This window comes from Oryza sativa, chromosome 9, assembly GCF_034140825.1.
Source record: "Oryza sativa Japonica Group chromosome 9, ASM3414082v1".
In the NCBI taxonomy this organism is placed as follows: domain Eukaryota; kingdom Viridiplantae; phylum Streptophyta; class Magnoliopsida; order Poales; family Poaceae; genus Oryza; species Oryza sativa.
In genome coordinates this window covers 15,357,235-15,378,618 of record NC_089043.1, presented here as the reverse complement: position 1 = coordinate 15,378,618, position 21,384 = coordinate 15,357,235, and the positions used below count along the sequence as shown (strand labels likewise).

General features: G+C 38.5%; 2 protein-coding genes and 1 pseudogene across 2 annotated transcripts; 1 reads left to right on the top strand and 2 right to left on the bottom strand.

Annotated features, from left to right (window-relative positions):
• The first annotated feature begins 74 nt into the window (after positions 1-74).
• LOC4346819 (probable LRR receptor-like serine/threonine-protein kinase At1g51880) lies at positions 75-9,117 on the top strand. The gene is made up of 12 exons (XM_066303967.1): positions 75-172; positions 1,315-1,891; positions 2,904-3,373; positions 3,477-3,615; positions 3,707-3,778; positions 5,909-5,983; positions 6,093-6,241; positions 6,345-6,607; positions 6,982-7,108; positions 7,971-8,039; positions 8,125-8,314; positions 8,441-9,117. Exons 1-12 carry the CDS (start codon positions 106-108, stop codon positions 8,832-8,834), a joined length of 2,592 nt encoding a protein of 863 aa, XP_066160064.1. The 5' UTR covers positions 75-105; the 3' UTR covers positions 8,835-9,117.
• Positions 9,118-9,480: 363 nt separating this feature from the next.
• Positions 9,481-20,000, bottom strand: LOC9267979 (probable LRR receptor-like serine/threonine-protein kinase At1g51810). The gene is made up of 14 exons (XM_015755664.3): positions 19,883-20,000; positions 19,200-19,749; positions 15,562-16,034; positions 15,137-15,275; positions 14,976-15,047; positions 14,447-14,524; positions 14,114-14,283; positions 13,702-13,970; positions 13,388-13,514; positions 13,065-13,133; positions 11,896-12,085; positions 11,312-11,689; positions 10,555-10,687; positions 9,481-9,606 (listed from the first exon to the last, which is right to left on the bottom strand). Exons 1-14 carry the CDS (start codon positions 19,998-20,000, stop codon positions 9,481-9,483), a joined length of 2,892 nt encoding a protein of 963 aa, XP_015611150.2.
• Positions 16,208-17,087, bottom strand: LOC136351831 (uncharacterized; annotated as a pseudogene).
• Positions 20,001-21,384: the final 1,384 nt, after the last annotated feature.

Here is a 21,384-nt window from a genome sequence, read left to right as displayed (position 1 = left end):
ACGGAGAGTTTATGTGTGTGCCTGTGTGTGTATATATACGGTCCAAACTCCAAACTCGATAGCTTCGCTCCAGCATCGTCCCAGGTTATCACTCATCAGGTCTCCATGGCTCTCCTGGTTTTGGTCGCTGTACTGGTGTTTGAAGCAGCGGTTCGAGCCGACGGCCAGACAGGTCAGCTTATTTTTTCTATTCTGTTGTCCCTTCCACTACAAAATACTCTTACTATCTAATTTTGCAAGGCCTGGTTTTATCAAGCATGATCTTAAAAAAGTGTTCTATGCTTATACACATAAATGAGTAAATTTCATAAAAGTATAGATATTATTTTATAGATATTTCTTTTTGAAAAAAATATAAAACACAGATTTAAGGTGGTGATGTATCACGACGTACATACATATTTAACATTGAGTTCATTGTGAAAAGTCACTGTATATATGGTAAAACTATAGGTCGAGCGTTAATTTGAACACAAAACTGCAGCTTCCTGGCTGTGCTGTTAACGTGATGACTTCAAATGTAAACGTTAAGGTCATCAACTATAAAATTACAAAACTATAGATCTTAGATGTACAATTTTGATATAGTGTTTGTGTCTACTTCAATTCATTTGAAAATTTTAAAGCATTTATCAATTAGATCAGATAATTTCTAACACATATATGACCATATAAACTATGTCAAATAATAAATTGTTCAGCAACCATGTTGTAGATCTTGTCAAGAAATATAACTTTGGCATAAAGTTTATATTCATCGACTTCATATAAAAATATTATTAATTTCTTAATAATTTCACTTCGATGCTCAGTTAATGGTGGGCCGAACTATATATGTGGTCCATTAAGCATAGTGTCAGATTCTATTATGAATCAGCAGTGATATTTTCAATTCATACCACTGTTAATTGGTTGGTATTTTCAAATCATATCATTGTTAGTTCATATCGAGAACCGACAGTGATAGTTGAAGTATCATTGCTGTTTATTGTTATGAAACGGCAATGATACATTAGTGTTGGCTAGGAAGGCGGTTTTTACACTTTAGTGAGGACGTGTTAGTAGAAAAATGAAGTATAGCGGCGTTGATGAGGTGGGAGAAATCAGTACCATTGAGTTGAGACCTAACATCTGGAGAATGTAGAATTAGAAGAGTATTAGACCTATATTTGTAACATTTTGTACAGAGGCTGCCTTAATAAATTGAACAAAAGAACTTAAACAAAGAAGTTACCCCAATGGCCCATTAGGTTCTATACTAACAGGTGGAGATTAAAACTTTTCTATGCCATTTCTCTTTGGTGCACACAATAGGTTTCCTAAGTATCGACTGCGGCCTGGAGGCAGATGACAGCTACCCAGACGATCTCACCGGCATCACTTACGTCCCAGATGGCCATTACACCGACGCCGGCGAGAATCACAAGGTGACCACCGTATACCGCAATGCTTGGTGGGGCCCTGACCGTACTCTCTACACGGTCAGGAGCTTCCCATCTGCCGAGGGTCAGCGCAACTGCTACTCGCTACCCAACGACGTCCGGTCCAAGTACTTGGTCAGGCTGAAGTTCTTGTATGGCAACTACGACGGCTTGGACAGCTCGTCGCTAAAATTCAACCTTACCCTTGGTGTCAAACACTGGGACACCGTGAGTATAGACACCACCGACGGAAATGATGGTTATAATGTTCACGAAGCGGTGTTCGTGGCATGGGCGAGCTGGGCGCCGGTTTGCCTCATCAACATCGGCCAAGGCACGCCGTTCATGTCCATGGTGGAGTTGAGGCCTCTCGGTATCTTGCCCTACCCGGCTGTCATGGGCAATGTGTCACTCTCCCTCTATGTTCGGAGCAACGTGGGATCGAGCCCTGATGATGACAAATTAGTAAGGTATATATGTTCTGAATTTCCTTGGATCTTGTACATCTTGCAGCTCAGCTAGCCAGTTATACGTGAACCAATATATCACTTGAAGCTGTTTTCTGATTTTATTAATTTAGCTAAACAACGCACTACAAACTGGGGATTACTGCCGGTTCCACACATTAATTACCAGCTATATATGTTTGGGAGACGACCAGCAGCGATACTGAATTTTACAAAAGAAAATAAAATGATTTTAATTCGTACAGACAAAAAAAAAACAAATGCACACTGATTCAAAAATAGATTCAACATGAAATTAAAGTATCAGTCCCGTTTTTTCGTGTGAAACTGTAGTTGCACTTCGTTTGAATCATTACATATGTCATCTTGATTTAATAAATCCAATTTTGAAAAATATAAAAAAGTAATAATCTAATACCAAATATCGATTTCTTGTTGCTATGGAGTAATAATTAGTTTTTTATGATTTAATAATTTGAAGTTTAAATTAACACATATTGTGTTGTTCTCGATCGGTTCGGAAGTTCAATTGTCATGTTTGCATGATTTAATAATTGCAGTCTGAATTAGTAAATCTATACTTTCTATATAGATGGTACCCACTAACAATTATTAGAAGCTAAAACTCAACATGCAAGGATGTCACATCATCACCCACTAGCAATTACTATTTTAGACCATTCAAAATCCCATGCAAGCATGCCACATCTTTACCCACTAGCAATTACTATTCTAGCCTATTAGAATCTCATACAAGCATGACACATCATCTACAATATTATATTATAGAGATCAACAAGTATGTGTCAAATCATCTTCCTCACATTATTTTCTTAACATTTCAACTTTCATCATTTCGACAATATTTAACATATACTAATCCATGAATCCCGCAGCAAAGCGCGGGGAATCACCTAGTATCGCGATGCATTGGTTAATGGCTAGTATTCCTAGTCAATTTGCTTTTCTATTAACCGGTAATCGTCTTATATTCCAAATTTCACACGTAATACAGGTACCCTGATGATCAGTACGATCGGTTCTGGTCCACAGATGAAGCCCATCCCTTGTCGACAAACATTTCCACCCAAACTACCATCCAAGCTAGCACCGAATTTGCGGTGCCCTCGCCTGTTCTCCAGAAAGCCATTGTGCCGAGTGGCAACTCCATGAAACTAGTTTTCTTTTCCGACCAAGTAGACGTCCTTCTTCATAACCACTTCGTGATCCTGCATTTCGCTGACTTCCAGAACAACAAGTCCCGGGAATTTACAGTTTCCATAGACAATGGTGTGCAGAGCAGCCCATACAGCACACCGTACCTAAAAGGTTTGTCTGTCACCGGCGGCTGGTCCAGCAATTCTGAAGGAAAGTATAACTTCACCATTGCTGCAACTGCCACATCAGCTCTGCCCCCGATCCTTAATGCTTATGAGGTCTACGGTCGCATCATCCATGATAATCCAACAACGTTCTCCCAGGATTGTAAGCTAGCTGTATCTATTGGTCTTTAGCGAGGTACACTAAACAATTAAACATTATCAACTCTCCCTCTTGAACTCCTATTTTTTCCTCGTATATATGCTAGTTGATGCGATCATGGCTATAAAATATGAGTATGGAATAAAGAAGAACTGGATGGGTGATCCATGTTTTCCACCTGAATTTGTTTGGGATGGTGTGAAATGCAGCGATGCAGGTGATAAAATCATGAGGATAATATCTCTGTGAGTATAGTATGGAAGATCTAAATGTACTAGCATTATTAATTGTATACATTTGCTAAATTTTGTTGGATTATTTGAAATTATTATGCAGTGATCTCTCCAACAGCAAATTGAATGGGTCGATATCTAATTTTTTCACATTGTTTACTGCCCTCAAGTACTTGTAAGTATATCTGAGTGCCCTCTGCCTTTGGTTGTTCTGCATTTAAAACTGCCAATCGACAGGACTAGGCATCATATTACATTAAAAATGAAAAACACGGACTAAATATTATCGAAAGTGATCGCAGCTTTACTTTTGTAAAGTGGTAAAAATGAACTAAAGGTATGATAACTAGTGGTGAGGGCTAGTGGAGGTATTTTGCGTGTAAATTAGACATTCGCTGGCTCGCTGCTCTTGGGCTACAAGCTACCCCCCTTAGTGAAGGAACATGGAATTAAATTTGAAAATATACCACTCATATGTTCTTTCTTAGAAATATTAGGAATTCAAATTGTTTGGCACAAATATACTATCGATATCACCTAACCATTGTGCGAGAATGACGTGGACCATCTCGCATGGCCAAATAGCGACACCGTATTGAAAATTGATTAACTGTCATGATTACCGATTAATTAATAATAATTAGTGATTAATCCACCTAATTAGCAGTTAATTAATTATTGATTAACCACTAAGCAAGATAATTAATCACTAATTAAGCCATTTGAAATGACATGATATTCGGTCTTGCTGTTAGGTTATGCCAGACCACTCGGTCTCGCGCCTGCGCCGCGCGAGAGCGAGGAGTCTCGCGCATCACTGTGTGACACCGCCGAAGTCGTCACGTCCACTGTATATGTTGAGCGATACCAGCGGTATATTTGTACCAAAAAATTTGAATCCTGAATATTTCTGAGAAAAAACAAGTGAACAGTATATTTTCAAATTTAATTCAAGGAACATGTTGTTTTGGCATTCAACAAAACTCTATGCTTGAGACTCCAGAGAGGGTACCACTTAGTATTTATTATTTTTCATTTAGAATCATTAAATCAATTAAAGTATATAATTGAGACTTCAAACCAAGTACATGCAGATCTCAGACATAGATATGATAGATGGACACATATAATTTTAATTAAAATGATTTTTTTTTACTTTTCTCACTAGTGTGGGTATTTCTAGCTTTTATTTCTCAATTAATTTGGGGGTTTTCAGGAGTGCCACTAATTAGTATATATAAATATATGTGTCTGTAGATAGTTTTTTTTTTCGAGATCGTTGATTAGGTCAATGTGGTGTTGCAAATCATGCGGCTTCATGATACTCAGAGGAGTGTGTTACATTGTACTGGGCCATTTTAACTTTTACCACCAAATTATGATATATAAAATTACCACTAAGCCAATAATAATACATTTGACAATTATTTCAGTATATCATACTCCATGGTGAAAGTTTAGCTTTCAAAGATATACATTTCTAAATAATAATAGAAATGTTTTACAGCCCTGGCCTCTCACAGTTACACAGTCAACAAGTTCTGTCCTTAGGGAAAAAGGTTGGTATAGAGTGATAATACAAAGCCCAAGTTCTCAAATAAGTAATAGCTGACTAAGAAAAAAAATCATGAAAACTAACTAGTACTCATCTGTAAGACTGTTATCATAGTTTTTTTTTTAGGTCATTCATTAGGTCAATGTGATGTTGCAAATCATGCGGCTTCATGATACTCAGAGGAGTGTGCTATATTGTACTGGGTCATTTTAACTTTTACCAGCAAATTATGATATATCAAATTACTACTAAGCCAATAATAATACGTTTGACAATTATTGAAATATAACATACTCCGTGGTGAAAGTTTAGCTCTCGAAGATATCCAAGTCCTCAAATAAGGTAAGAGCTGACTAAGAAATATCGCAAAGACTAACTAGTATCCACCTGTAAGACTGTTATCATAGTTCTTCTGAACCTATAAAAGAAATAGTATCATTTGAAAAACAACAACATCAATAGTTTGGCCACGTGGTACTTGTCTTGTCCAAATTCGTGATACTAGAATGTGTCAAATATCGCAATTTGTTTTTTATGGGACAAAGCTAGTAATTCTATATGTACTACCATATCCAAAGCTGAACATAAAGACTCTTGATACTTTTTAAAGATATCTGAGTATCTGACGGTAATTAAAGTGGTTTGATACTTTATACTTGGAACTTTACAGTGTTGTTATCAAAGTTTGCAGATTGTCAACAAGCCATAGACTTATTGCTTAATCCGTAAATTGTATATCACTTTGTACAGAAACTTATCATGCAATCAACTTAATGGGACAATTCCAGATTCCCTCCTCAAAAACAACGGATCAATTGATTTCAGGTTTGGATATTTTTATTAACGTTGATTTCTTTCAGTAATCTTTAGGCAATTTAACACTTAACTACGATTCTTTTGAACCCTTCCGGCTGATAGTTTTATGAAATTTCAGTTATGAGTCTGATGGAAATATGTGCAAAACACATGCTACTCCATCCCTGTCAAGAAATACCTTAGCTGTTTCAGTAGTGGCCCCAGTGCTGGTACTGGCCATACTTGTTCTGGCATATTTGATCTGGAGAGCCAAAAGAAAGCTCAATAGTACGTATGCTCTGTTAAAATATATAGTTTGTACTGAAAATAATTGACTCTTATAGTTTAATGACACAATGTAATATTGCTAATACTTTTCTTTTTGCACTAGCTTCTTCAACTGATCTTGCCATGGTACCAGAACTCATGGGTGCTCCTGGACATATCACAAATCATTGGGACCATCTACAAAAACCTGAAAATCGCCGATTCACATATCAGGAGCTAGAGAAGTTTACTGAGAACTTCAAACATTTAATTGGGCATGGAGGCTTCGGGCATGTGTACTACGGTTGTTTAGAAGACAGTACTGAGGTTGCTGTGAAGATGCGGTCTAAATTATCTTCGCATGGGCTTAATGAGTTTTTAGCTGAGGTAACAAATTCAGTTACCACTAAGTTCACTACTGACAAAATCAATATTTTCACTGCATATAACTTAATCACAGCCACAGTGAGATTTCATACACATTAAGGCTGTGTTCTTTGGTGAATGTTCCCAACTTTAGTCCGTCGTTTTTCACATGGAAGTTTCCCAAACTGACAAATGACGTATTTTTTACATAAAAAAATATAGAAAAGTTGCCTTAAGAATTATATTAATTAATCCCTTTCCAAGTTTTTTAGCTAATGCTTAATTAATCACGCGATGTACCTCCGCTCATTTTGCGTGTTGTGGGGGAGGGATTCCCAAGCCCCACTATCGAACACAGCCTAAGAGACTTATCCTTCCTCTTGCTTATAATACAGGTTCAGAGCTTGACCAAGGTGCATCACAGAAATCTTGTTTGTTTGGTTGGATACTGCTGGGAGAAGGAACATTTGGCACTTGTCTATGAGTACATGTCTAGAGGCAATCTTTGTGATTATCTAAGAGGTTTGTCCATTGCGAACTTCAATGTATTGAATGTTGCGAAATCATAGGGAGGATACCTGGACACAAGTGAGCACCTACACATAGCGTAAACTAACTTAATATTCTACATGTTCCGTCTAGACGGACAAAGCAGTTCACGTTGAATAGTTGTTTGCAGCACAATAACTACTATAAGTACTTATTGTCCGGAGAGACCATTGTTACAAGCGAGAATTTAACTATCACTTTATTTAGTAATGTACCTATATTGTGTTTATTTAAAAATAAAGAGACTCATGTTATTTGTTTGGTGGCGGCATATGGTGATCTCTACATAAGGATCTCCATGGCCTTTGGTTAATTAAACTCATTATAGATACCACGACAAATTTATTTGTCATCTTTAAGGAAGTATCTTGATCTTCTATTTCCAAACATTTGTAGAAGTTTTGCCGTAATTGTTCGTTGTTTCATTCTCAACATAATTGATTGACGCAGCATGTGATATTTGATTCTCTTAATTTCATATGGAATAATTGTTTCAATTAGTTGTACCTGAAAATCCAGCTTGACTAATTTTTAAGACATGAATGCCTATGTGATGTACAAACTTTTATAGGTGTAATCCACATATGTGCTTTGCTAGCTAGTCCCTAAAGTACAGAGTGATATCTAGTATAATTCTTAGAGATCACCGCATTTACTCCTTTTTGTTATTAAAGGGACAGTACTATTTTTATTATTTATGTTATTGCTCCCACTGCCGACGTGTGGTCACACACTACACACACACAGCAGATGAATGTTGTATAACTCCCTTAATTGCTATTTGAAGATGCTCGTAGAATTCTTTCCTAATTGTTTGTCTTGAATATATTAAAAGGGAAAACTGGTATGGGTGAAATTTTGAATTGGAAGACACGTGTAAGAGTTGCACTTGAAGCTGCACAAGGTATTTTATAATGGCAATGCAAACAAAATTTAGCAAAAGTGTTATGGCTCATCTTTTCTTCTAACTATAGTTTCCTTATATGTAGGCCTGGATTATCTACATAAGGGTTGCAACCTACCAATAATTCATGGGGATGTGAAGACGAACAACATTTTATTGGGTCAAAATTTTAAAGCAAAGATAGCAGATTTTGGACTATCGAAAACATATCATAGTGACTCCCAGACTCATATATCAGCCGCTGCAGCTGGATCTATGGGTTATATTGACCCTGAGTACGAGTCTCGATCTACACACTATTACATTTGTACTACTACATTCATATATTAGATTGATTTCATGCAATTTTCACCTTAATCACTTATGCAATCTTTACATATATTAACACGGGTCACTTTTAGGTACTACACCACTGGTAGGCTCACCGAGAGCAGTGATGTTTACAGCTTCGGCGTTGTTTTACTAGAGATAACAACTGGCGAGCCTCCTATAATACCTGAAAATGGTCACATTGTTCAACGTGTGAAGCAAAAGATTGTCAGCGGTAACATTAGCTCAGTTGCAGACGCACATCTTGGAGGTGCCTACAATGTTAGCTCCATGTGGAAGGTTGTTAACATCGCCATGATGTGCACAACAGATATAGCTACTCAAAGGCCAAAGATGGGTGACGTGGTTGTGCAGCTGAAGGAAAGCCTAGACTTGGTGGAAGTTCATGGGGACAGGGGAGACATGGAAAACCTAGCAAGTGACACCATGTCTTCGATGTCGACATTTGGTCCATCGGCAAGATGATTAAATACTACATACCTAGCCTTGGCTTTCACTACATTGATGGATCCCTGTGACAAGTCTATACGATACGATGTGCATGCACAGACTATTTGTTTTGTTAATGTCAATAATTGATACAGCCGGTATAAAACATAGATGTCATGGTAGGATCATGATAGGTGTGTATATGGCCCATAATATAAAGTTTGCGTCTACATATGTGTGTGAACTTTTACTTACATTAGCTTCGATATTCTTCTGGTACTACAACTCCCATTAATCCATAGCAAAGATTGCTTGCTCATTTCCTTATTGCTTCGTATATCCTATTTCACATAATCTATCATTAGTACTTTTGTGCTCCCACACTAGTACAGATCTAGACATTTGTGATGAGCCGTTCGTGTTGAGCTAAGGTGACTCGTTTGTGCTGCATATTCATATATTTTAGTGATTCTCTACAAATTTATCCTTAATCACTTGGCGCAATCATTATGTTTATCAATGTGGGCCATTTTTAGCAACTACGTCACTGATAGACTTACTGACAGCAGTGACGTCGACAGCTTCGGTGTTGTTTTACTAGAGGTAACTATTGGTGAACCTCCCATAATACCTGGAAATTGCCACATTATTCAGCGTGTGATGCAGATGGTCACTGGTAACATCAGTTGCAGATGAACGTCTTGGATGTTCCTATATTGTCAACTCCTTGTGGAAGGTTCCAGATGCTGTGATGATATTTCTTCCCAAAGGCCAACAATGTCCGGTAGTCATGCAATTGAAGGAAAGCCTGGAACAAGAGGAAGCTCATTGGGACACGTCTTCAATGTCCATGTTTGGTCCATCGGCAAGATGAAGAAACCATTGATACCTGGCTTCGGGACATAATGATGGTTCTCTGCTTTAAGTCTAAAATAAAACAACTGATTTGCATAGACGATTAGTTCTGTGTTAAGACACAATGATTTATACAGTTTGTATTCATAAACCGAGTCGATAGGATCCTTTATCGGTGTGGGTATTGCAATGCAATAGTTTGCTTCGGTGTAACAGTAAGCTGTTTGTGAGCTTCCTAACTCTCAGGTATCATTGCTCAAATAATATGTAACAAAGATATTGAACATGTTTACACATTTCATTATCATTCCCTTTTTGTGTTAATTTTTACGTACTCATTAGTATTTGCGCACTTCAAATGCTGTGTCAAAATAAAGAAAATTTGAAAACTTCAGTTCTTTGGGTAATTTGCCCCCCCCCCCATAAATTTCTTTACTTTCAAAAATCCAAAATTATACTCTTTAAATTTTGGTTGTAATTATACCTCCTATTTTGAATTTAGTAAAATCCTGACCTAGCTACATCTCTGTAATTCAGACTCAGCTTCCTATTAATTTTTCTCATCTAGGGTGAATCAAGATAATTTGGTCATACTGAGAAAAAAAAACTAGCAAAAGTGGTATGGGGTATCATGAAATATTCGGAGCATTTCAAGTGTAGAGTAATGAAGAGCGGACACTTCATATAAAAGGGTTAGCCAGGCGTACTATATATGGTTGGAGCCCTCATCTTCACTTTGTTAAAAGCGTTAACCCTCATCCACCTAAACTTTTAAGGTGGCACTAAACCACCACTATAGCCACATGGACCTCAACTGCACAAATACAGGCTGCTAATGGGCTAGGGTGTTTCATTTTCTCTATTAGTCCATTTTTTGTATGATTTTTTTAATATTATATACTTGTGCAGCTTTGAACTCAAAGCTCAAACTAACATCCATGACGATCTTCAAACTTGTCTCATTTGCAGGTAAATTCCCCAGTGATGCTGTTGAGAGTTCTGATATAAGTCCATGAGTGTAGGTCAGCCAAATGCTGAGAAGGTGCTTGTTTACAAGGCAGCAGCTCATGACAGAGTAGAGCAGGATGAGGACGTACTCGACCTTGAAACATGAACAAAATATCTCATTATTCCCCTTTCTTCTTTTTTGGGGGTGGATGAGATGGACATGTATGCTAGATTGCTAGTTCTCCAATGTGTAGAACCTAGCTAGATGTCCTTACTCTCACTGGTCCAATGAAGCAGTCATGAAACCTACAAATCTAAAGACGTGTTTCGTGGATTTTGGTTAGGCAGAGTTGCGCTTAACGCAATGCAAAGTGAAGATAAGAAAATCTTCACTTTGGCGGATTTCTCCCTAATTCTAATAATGTGAAAATAGGGGATCTCATACAGAGTGCAGTGCAAAGGCATTTCTAATCATGTGACATAGGAGAGCAAACCGAGTAGAATGCAAATGCATAGGATGCAGGAATTAATCTAGTAACTTTGCAGTACCAAAATGAGGTCCAGAAGACACCTTATTTTTCTTCCACACAAAAGAAAACTAATCCACCATCACAGTGCATGCATACACAAGCATACATCACTGTTCCATTACATGAAAAAATATAGTTTATCAAAGCCAGCTGCAGCTTCATCTTGCTGATGGACCAAACCTGGACGTAGAAAATGTGTTATCACTGACTGTGCTTGTGCTTCCCATGAAGCCACTGTCTTCACGAGATTCCTCTAATGCCAGGCTCTCCTTTAGTTGGGCAACCACAGTGGCCATTGTTGGCCTTTGAGCAACAACATCAACAGTGCACTGCAATGCAGTGTCCACCACCTTCCACATGGAGCTGATGTCATATGCACCATCGAGCCGTGCATCGGCAATCAAACTGATGTCACCAGCAACAATCTTATTTTTCACACGCTGGACGATGTGGCCTTGACCCGATATTATGGGTGGCTCACCGGTGGCTATCTCTAGTAAAACAATGCCAAAGCTATACACATCACTACTCTCCGTGAACCTGCCGGTTTGGTAGTACCTAAAAAATACATTATGTCAGGAAATATGAATATTGCATTGTATTTCAGAGGAACCTAAATGGTGCATTAATTACGTGGATATAAGGTAAAGGCCATGAGCCCAAAACCATGTATTTTTTAGTTTGGATCTCCCAACTTGTCTAGATAAGGCATTAGATGAAAATATTGTTAAGAAATGAAAAAAAATTGACACAAATATACATACTCGGGATCAATGTAACCAGCTGTCCCGGCTGGAGTGACTGATATGTGAGTCTGCGTCTCGCCGAGATAAGTCTTGGAAAGTCCAAAATCTGCTATTTTAGCTTGTAGATTTTTACCTAAAAGAATGTTACTGGTTTTCACATCGCGGTGAATTATTGGTAGACTGCAACCCTTATGCAAATAATCCAGTCCTACATATATCAAATCATATCAAGAAACTATAGTGAGAGAAGGTGTGCATGCACGAATGAACAAGTGTCATTTTGGACATTATTGTCATAGATAAACTTATTTCATAGTTAAACAGTAAATTTCACAAAACTATAACTATTTGATCCAAACTGTTGCTTTGCTACAATTTTAGCTACATAAATCACAAAAAATGATGCAACAATATCAAATGAATTTTATGATGAAACTGCAATTTTATTCTTCTATAGGTGTGTCAGATGTCTTGAGTCTTGACTCGATGCAAAATATTGTCAGTATCTCATGGATGTATAACATGTGGTATTGAACCTATTGTACGAAAAGAAAAAACTCATGCGTTGATATTGAAGTTTACTAGAAATCCTAGCTAAAGACTTCTCACAATATTCTTTGAGTAAATTTATCAAAACAACATATATTTTGACCAGATTATCACAAAACTACATATTTAGGGTGATATATCATAAAACTATAGATTTAACACTAAATTTCTCAAAAAACTACCTATTTAAGATTTAAGTTGGAGTATCGTAAAACTATAGATTTAGTAATAAAATTGTCAAGTAGTTTTAGTGACAATTTAATCACAAAACTTACACGTTTATAACTCAAACATAACACTAGTGCTAAGGATTTAAACTCTAAAATCTATAGTTTTGTGATAACTTTGTTACTAAATCTATAGTTTTGTGAGTAATTTTGTGATAAATTTATTGTTAAATCTGTAGTTTTGTCATACATCAAAATTTGTAGTTTTGTGGTAATTTGATCAAAGTATATGTAGTTTTGTGAAATTTACTCATATTTTTTTTTCTTCCAGTGCCATTTGCATGTGACAATTCTAGCTACCATTTCTATATATCATCTATAGAAGCTTGAAAATATTCATAGTACATATATATAGGAAGACAAAAACAAATGATAGATCTAGATTTGCCTGTCTTTTTTGTTGCAGAATACCTTGTGCCGCTTCAACCATAACTCGGACACGCGTTCTCCAATTCAAGGTTTCACTAGCACCATTATTACCTTCGTATATGTGAAAAGTGATAGTTAGAATAGAATAATGTGATGCATGCTGATTTTCAACAAAAATGTTACCTACAGTGGAATATGTTGATAAATTTCATAGCAAAGTTAATTCATATTTTTTTTTGTTTAAGGTACACATATATCATTAAAAAGTCACTTAAGTCCAAGTAGCACACAAATAGTATCTCTTAACTAAGGCCAAGAAACTGGAGTCCATAAATAATCAAGGAAAAGAGTTGCAAGCAGCAAACCTCTCAAACGGTCACAGATACTGCCTTGAGCCATATACTCATAAACGAGTGCTAAATGATCCCTTTCCCAGCAATAACCAATCAAAGAAACTAAATTCCTGTGGTGCACCTTTGTTAAGTTTTGAACCTATAAAATGGGACGTAAACATAAATCTCATCATTTCCACCAGTTGGAATTAATTTCATTGTGAATGTAATAAGTTTAACCAAATTTCCATTTTTCTTAAACAAAGTGAAAGTGCTAGCTAGGTTACATTGTCATATGAAAAAAATGGAATGATAATATATGTTTAAATTCATAGTGAGTTCAATACCTCGGCAAAAAATTCATCAAGCCCATGTGACGACAATTCAGAACGCATCTTGACAGCAACCTCGGTATTATCTTCTAAACAACCATAGTACACAGGTCCAAAGCCGCCTTGTCCAATGTGATTTTCAAACTTATTAGTGACCTTCTCGAGCTCAATGTATGTAAATTGGCGATTCTCAACTATTTGCAGGACATCCCCATGATTTTGACTTTTTTCTAGGGAATTCTCAAGTTGATTTGATCGATCTCTTGTAGGATCCTCAGTAGAATCTGGTAACAACAATAGCAGTTACATGAAAATCATATCAAGTATAAATTACATAATAAGTCATCATAAAGTATATACCACCAACCCGAATGGTTAATAAATTTATTGAGTTCATAACAAATTAACAATAGCAGAGAATACGTACAGTTGGAGTTTCTTTTCTGTCTCCAGATCAAAAACACAAGAACAAGAACAACAATCACCGTCGCAGGGACCACTATCAAAATAGCTAAGGTAGCTGCTCTATTTGACCTTTTTCCTGGCGGAGATGGGACTATTATTGGTTTGTTGCACATATTTCCATCAGAATTGAAGCTGAAATCAAATAAGACAGTCAGTTCATGGTATTCTTTGGTGCAAAAGGAAAACACAGTCTTCAATAATGACCACCAGCTCAAAGTTCACAGAAAAAAAATGAACTACATTCTGTAACTTGGATACATTACGGAGAAACATTAACACCAATAAGGCCCCAAACCTGAAAATGAATGATCCTGTGTTATTTTTACGTAGAGAGTCAGGGACTGGTCCGTTCAGTTGGTTGCATGACAAATTCCTGTGGTTTCACGAAGTTTATGATATCAGTAATATGTCTAGCGCTGTTTAAATATAGTAATATAATTCCTTAATAACAAATTATAAAGGGGCGAGCATGAGGTAAATCCCTGACACTATATATGTTTATGCACTTATTTCAAGCGCGTATAAAATGCAAGAATAAGTAGATTATAATAACCCACAGCGTGATTTACGACACCACGTCACCTGGGATTATCTGTCTTTATTGTGAATTTTTTTCTGCATCATTTTCATTTCTAATTTTGTTCTATTTGATTGAGAAGTAATGACACATGAGAGGGCCCTAGGAAGCCAAGTATGTATACCGTAGTTTAGATCTTGGTCAAAAGATATATATACGTATAGACTTGAAAGAATAAGTTAATTAAAAAGAAGCTATATATCAAATATGCCTCTTTAGAAACAAAATGAATTGTTTAGATACGTACAAATATTCGAGTGCCATGAGTAATGTGAAGTTATTAGATATAGCTCCATGCAAGTTGCTGTTGGACAGATCCCTGCATGTAAATTTTTAGGTGATCCAACATAAGTCCCAAGCACAAATTCCGAGCATAATACTGGTGATAGAATTTCAAGTTATACTTACAAAGAGATGATCCTCGCTGTGTTACTACTTGAATTGCTGCATTTTACGCCTTCCCAAGCAAATTTTTCAGGGAAACATGGATCACCCATCCAATTCTTCTTTATCCCATACTCGAGTTTAATTGCCATGATGGTTTCAACTAGCATGGGCCAAACAAGGAAAGTTTGAGGATAAATTTTGATTCAATTCCTCCACATCGCAAATTTAAAAAATAAAAACAAGCACAAAACCTTGAAACATTTACACATATTAAGAACACACTGATCCAAGAAAAAATCTCAGTTGTAAAATTTCTAAGAATTTTATGAGATAGCAAGTAGTCAAGTTTATCTGAAATATAACGTGTATGGAAGTTTCTGTATAAGAAAAATATCAACTAAATCAGAGAAAATAGAGTGGAGTATATGATAGAGGAGAATGCTTACAATCCACTGGGAATGTCGTTGGATTGTCATGGGAAATGAGAGTGTAGATCTCTAGGGCATTGATCATCGGCGGTAACTTGGACGCAGCCGTAGGCACTAGGCTGATGTTGTAGTTGCCATCGGTGGCAGTTGACCATCCAGAGTTATATAAGACACCGGTGGTTAGATACGGTGGACTGTACTGGTATGGCTCAACGTCGTTGAAGGAGACATTGAATTGCCGAAGCTGGCTGTTCTGGAAGTCAGCAAAGTACATGAAAAACTTCAAGCCACGACCACGAGGCGTTTGATCTTGCCATGTAATGTTCAGCATCGTGTTGTTGCCGACTGCCTCAACGGCAGTTTGGATAATGGTCAAGAGCACAGTGTAGATGGAATCTTGCGTGATGGCCGAAACAGTGGAAAGGTTCTTCCACGTCGGGCTACTGTATCCTAGCTGCCACCAGAACCGGTCATATTGATCACCCGGATACCTATGTAAAATGAAAAAAAAGGTAAAAGAAAATACACAACAAAATCATAGATAAATATAGACAGTTTTTTTTTTGAAAACTAAACATCCATTAATATAAACCGACAGAGATCATGGGAATAAATCCCAGTACATTGCCAAATAGATAAAAAGAGAGCATAAAACCATCCGTTTCTAAAGAATGGAAACCTGCAATAAGGCTACAGACTTCATAATGAAACCACACAGCAGATAAGATGCACATCGACAGGGAGTTGCGGCAATGCCGCGACGAATGCAACCTTGGGCCTCCTTCGGCATGAAGCCCGCTTGACAAACCGGTAATCCCCATCCGGTTGACTCCACAAATACTGCACAAAACGGAGGTCTGCTGCTGAGCCGTAGATTTTAGAGTAGGCAACACCAGACTCAGCAAGTGGTGTCCACGGAGTTCGTCGTTAAATCTGAGGAGCGTGAGCTCAACCCGAACAACAAACCATGCATGGAACAAGCTGGTAGGAAACATATAGGAAGAAGGAGCCCAAATCCACATCCCCAAACCCACTGAAAAACTCGAATGGTGGCATACGAACTGCTGTCTTTTTGGGTCGACATACAGGGATGGGGAAGAGAAATCCTGCGAATCATGACCAACGGAACCTAAGCATTGGGAGCTCTCGAACAGGTACCAGTGAAATCGCCGCCACCACGCCGACGGGTTGTCATCAAGCACCACGAGCAGCATGCTCTGGGCGACGACAGCATCGGACGACGGAAGCAATGAGAAATCACCGCAGCCATCGCACGGGAAGGGGCGACGACCTCCCGGCCACTGACGACGAAGCAGGCGACGCCGCGGCCACGGACGACGAAGCAGCCGACGCTGCGGCCACGGACGACGAAGCAAACGACGCTGTGGCCACAGGCGACGAAGAAGCCGACGCCGCGGCCACAGACGACGAAGCCGCCGCCGCCGCAAGGAGCCAGCTCCAACCGTCGATTCATCCACAAGTCTACTGATCTTACACCTCCACCGTCACCAACCGCCGCCGCCGCCTACCACACCAGCGCCCATGGAGCTCGCCGGCCAAAAGTACCAACTAGGGACAAACCCTAACTACAGGAGAGACCTGACGACCTAAAAACAAACCTAGAAACACAATACAAGCAAGGGGGAGGTGGCCGGACCCCTCCTCCAACATTCGCCGACGGCTAGCCGCCGGAATCGAAGGGGAAGAGGGGCCGGAGAGGAAGAAATTTGGGGAAAGTACTGTAGACAGTTAAACATATATGGATGGTATATAGACAGTCATCCATGAGTTATATTTAACTAGACTTTAATGCTTCTTGATATTTGGTAATTTGAAATACAAGAAGACTGATTTGTCTGAAATGACATAACAAATAATATGTATATGTTCCAAATTTAAATATTTCACGTTATATTCAAATGAAAGATTTTGACAATTGTAACAATGTCCTCCTCGTATTGATGTAATTGCCAAAAAGTTGAGATTTTTTACGAGAGCTAGTGATGGTGGTAGATGCGGTAGAGGCCGGAGCAAGGATAAGCTAACTTACATAGCCGGAGTATAGGACGACATGACTAGATCTCTCATTCTTGGCCTATTTATCTAAAGTTGTAGAAAACAACACATGCACACTACATGCAATGGCCAAATTTTATAATAAGAGGTTGTATTTTGTAATTTCTATTTTATATAAAAATGACAATACCTCCTATCGAGCGTCCTACCCAAGGATAAATATCGGACGTACCACTCTTCCCTATTTTCTCTCTCCACCCTCTCACCATGGTCCCTCACTTCACCTGCTTGCCCAGCACCAAGTCTTGCCAAGAACCACAGCAGCATCGCCGTTATGCAGATCATTGCCACCGCCTAGTCCAACTGCCACAAGAGGTCCTCCTTCTCCAGTGGCGATGGCGGCTGCACCCGACATACCTCCTCCCAAATTGTCGCTCCCTCATCCACCACCACCACCTTCATGGCAGAGGTGATCACTGAGGTTGGTCCCCTTCCCAACACCTAGCTCAGGCAACCTTCTGTCACAATATTGACGGAGCAGGCCTTGCTCGGTTCTGATGCTAACCTTACCATCCACACATCTAATATCTTCCCTCTACAATCTAATGCTTTCCCCTGCTACTTTGGTTTTTATCTATTTGCTGCTCTGACACGTTAAAAGTGAGGGGTTAAGTTTGATGTTTCAATAGTTGAAACACAATGTTTCACGTGCAAGAAACAAAATATTTCAACTGAAATTATGACTATGTTGCACGCTTTAAGATCTTGATTTTTTTAAAATTGTTTCGATGTTTCAGCCATTGGAATACAATGTTTCATACATGGAAGAAAAATGTTTTATCTTGAATTAAAAGTGTTTATCTTTTTTATTTTCCATGTTTAGTTCATTTCTCAATATGTTCTGGTTGTCATTTTTCTCAATATGTTTCATTGACTCAAACTTTTGTTTGAGAACATACGATTTTGATGTTTCGGTGGTGGTCGATTAAAACAGTTTGACGGCCCGACTTTTAATTGGTTTGGACTAGGCGGCCAATGCCTAGCCAGCAGCATGTGAAATATCAAGGGAGGAACAATGCTAAATATACTCTCTCCGTCCCATTGAATAAGGTGCGGTCAAACTTAACGTCCTGTTTGGGGGAGTTTGTCCCAGCTGCAGCTTTTCAGCTTTTGAAAAGCTGCTTCTGCTAGAAGCTGCCCTAAACAGTCCACAGCTTCTGAGAATCTGTAGTTACAGATTTTGAAAAATGAACTAAGAAGCCAGAAGCTGGAGAAGCTCGATTTCAGAGCTTTTCCAGATTCTTAAAAGCTGGCTACCAAACAACTGCTTCTCAGAATCTAAAGCTCTCCAAACAAGCCCTTAGTATGTATGATCTTCAAAAACTAACATTTAACTTTAAATTTATCATATACTATAATGTATCGTAACAAAATCATAATCATGTGAAAGTAAATTAAAGTATGGATCTAATGATACTATTTTCAGCAAATAAAACTTCAACTATAACAAAATAATTATTGGTTAAACATTTTTAAAGAGATAAATCTTAAAATACGTGTGCGCACACCTTATTCAGTGGGACGGATGGAGTACTACTCGCTTGTACTAACAAGGAAAGGAAAAAAAAATATGTGCTTACCTTGTGATAAACTTGTTATTGTCCCCGATGCTGCAGCGTACATACCTCGCCATGGACTGGTTGGCCATCACCGACGGGTAGAGCGCACCGTCGAGCGGCCTCAGCTCCACCACCGACACGAACGGCGTGCCGCTGCCGGTGTTTATCAGGCACACCGGCGCCCAGCTCGCCCACGCCACGAACACCGCCTCGTGGGCGTAGTCTTTGTCCACGGTGGCCCAGCGGTCTACGCCGAGGTACAGGTCGAAGCTCAACGTCGACCAGCCGCCGCCGCCGCCGCCGCCGTCGTAGTTGCCGTGGACGAAGGACAGGCGGACCAGGTACCTGGTGCCGGCGCGGGTGGGGAGCGTGTAGCAGTTGCGCACGCCGGAGGGGAAGCTCCGGAGCGTCCGGAGGTTGGTGTCGCCCCACCTGCTCTCCTGGTCGGCGGCAATCCTGTGGTTCTCGCCGGAGTCGACGTACGGCTCGTCGGAGACGTAGACGATGCCGGTATTGGCGTCCTTGTAGCCGCTGTAGTTCGCCTCCAGGCCGCAGTCGATGCTCAGGAAGTCTGCAAGCGTGCATAAACATTAAACAATATCAAATCATGGCCGGCTATCAAAATTCACCACAAATTCACATGTGATCTCGACGAATTTAAAGTGAATATATGCATGAAAATAGTTTTTGACACAGTGAAGCACCTGCAGGCTGAGCAGCGGCATGGAGCACTATGCTTAACACGAATGCTGCAAAGAGAACCAAGATCAGCGCAATTGACGACAACAGCTTGCTGAAAGCCTGAAACCAGCGCATCGCCATGGCCAGCAAGCTGAATTATATACTTTGGCTAGCTACTTCGTGGGCAGCACATTCTTAATATTCTAGAAAAGTCAATCAGTCCACTAGTTTACCTTGGAACGCTTAATTTGCGGGATATATATATGTCCAACTTCCACCATCAAACGTTAATTATGAAAAAACAATAAAAAAATCAATATTCACAGAACAAAATTAATTAAACCGGGTCAATGTCGCATGATTTGCACTTAATAAGTACTGAATGTGGTTACCACACAAACTAACAAAAAGGTGCTAGCTGTTGGTTGTTGCTGAAGGATATTTTATTATACGTTAAGAAGTTAAATAATTAATAAGAAATGTTCTTGTGCTGTCCTACATACTACCTTTATTTTTTAAATAGATGACGCCAATGATATTTAAAATAACGTTTGATTATTCGTCTTATATAAAGTAATAGTGTAATATGCTAAAGTATAAGTCAGACCTAAAGAAACTTTAGTGATAAAATATGTCACAGTAAGATACATAACATTTATATAACTTAATAAGACGAATGCTCAGATGCGATGTTAAAAAATCAATATTGTTATCTATTAACAATCGGAGGGAGTATAATATGGTATGGCCGCCTCGTAGACTTGGCTGTGTACTTGCTTGAGCTGGCATGGTTATAGAAAATTGTTTCATCACGCCATAATCAAGGAGCAAGGTCTCACTATCTCGGGCACTGTCAATGATTTTCCCCTGGACGAGAAAATGTACGATGATTCATTGAGATGACTTCAATTGCATCTCACTAACTGTTGTTGCAGGTTTCTTTTTTTTTTCCTGCGAGGTAGGTTTTATTTTCTGGAACGGTCAGTGGCGAAGCTAGAACAAATTAGAGGGGGTGCACCACCTCAACCGTATATGTAGTAGCACATGAAATTTTGAAGCCATGCTATACAAGATAATGATAGACTATCAATTGTTAAACATTATACTAGATGATGGCTAAGTGCATGATGAAGATATGATTAGAAATTCTTACATTAAAATGTAAAGTGAAGGTGGGAACGATAAAAATGATACTCAATATTGCAAGATACATTGAACCATTGAATAATATTAGGGTGTGTTTGAGAGGATATGAAAAAATAAATTGAGAAGATACGTAAAACGAGGTGAGTTATTAATGTATGATTAACTGAGTATTAATTATTTCAAAATAAAAATTGATTAATATGAATTTTAAAGCAATATTTTATAGATTTTTTAATAGAAAAACACATCGGTAGCAGTTTAGGGAGCATGCGTAAACAAAGGATTTCTGTCTCTCTTATGCTTCAAACTAACACACATAGACACATAGACTAGTTAAGTGGGAGTACTATATATCGGTGTGTGATAAAATTTAAAAGTC

Bases quoted from the DNA above. Each gene is read 5' to 3' on its own strand.
- LOC4346819 (XM_066303967.1), top strand. From the start codon at position 106: ATGGCTCTCCTGGTTTTGGTCGCTGTACTGGTGTTTGAAGCAGCGGTT. The intron at 1,892-2,903 runs GTATATATGTTC...CACGTAATACAG, and splicing joins GATGATGACAAATTAGTAAG to GTACCCTGATGATCAGTACG. The intron at 6,608-6,981 runs GTAACAAATTCA...CTTATAATACAG, and splicing joins TTAATGAGTTTTTAGCTGAG to GTTCAGAGCTTGACCAAGGT.
- LOC9267979 (XM_015755664.3), bottom strand. From the start codon at position 20,000: ATGGCGATGCGCTGGTTTCAGGCTTTCAGCAAGCTGTTGTCGTCAATT. The intron at 15,276-15,561 runs GTAAGCATTCTC...GGCCCATGCTAG, and splicing joins AACGACATTCCCAGTGGATT to TTGAAACCATCATGGCAATT. The intron at 14,525-14,975 runs GTACGTATCTAA...GTGAAACCACAG, and splicing joins CTCATGGCACTCGAATATTT to GAATTTGTCATGCAACCAAC.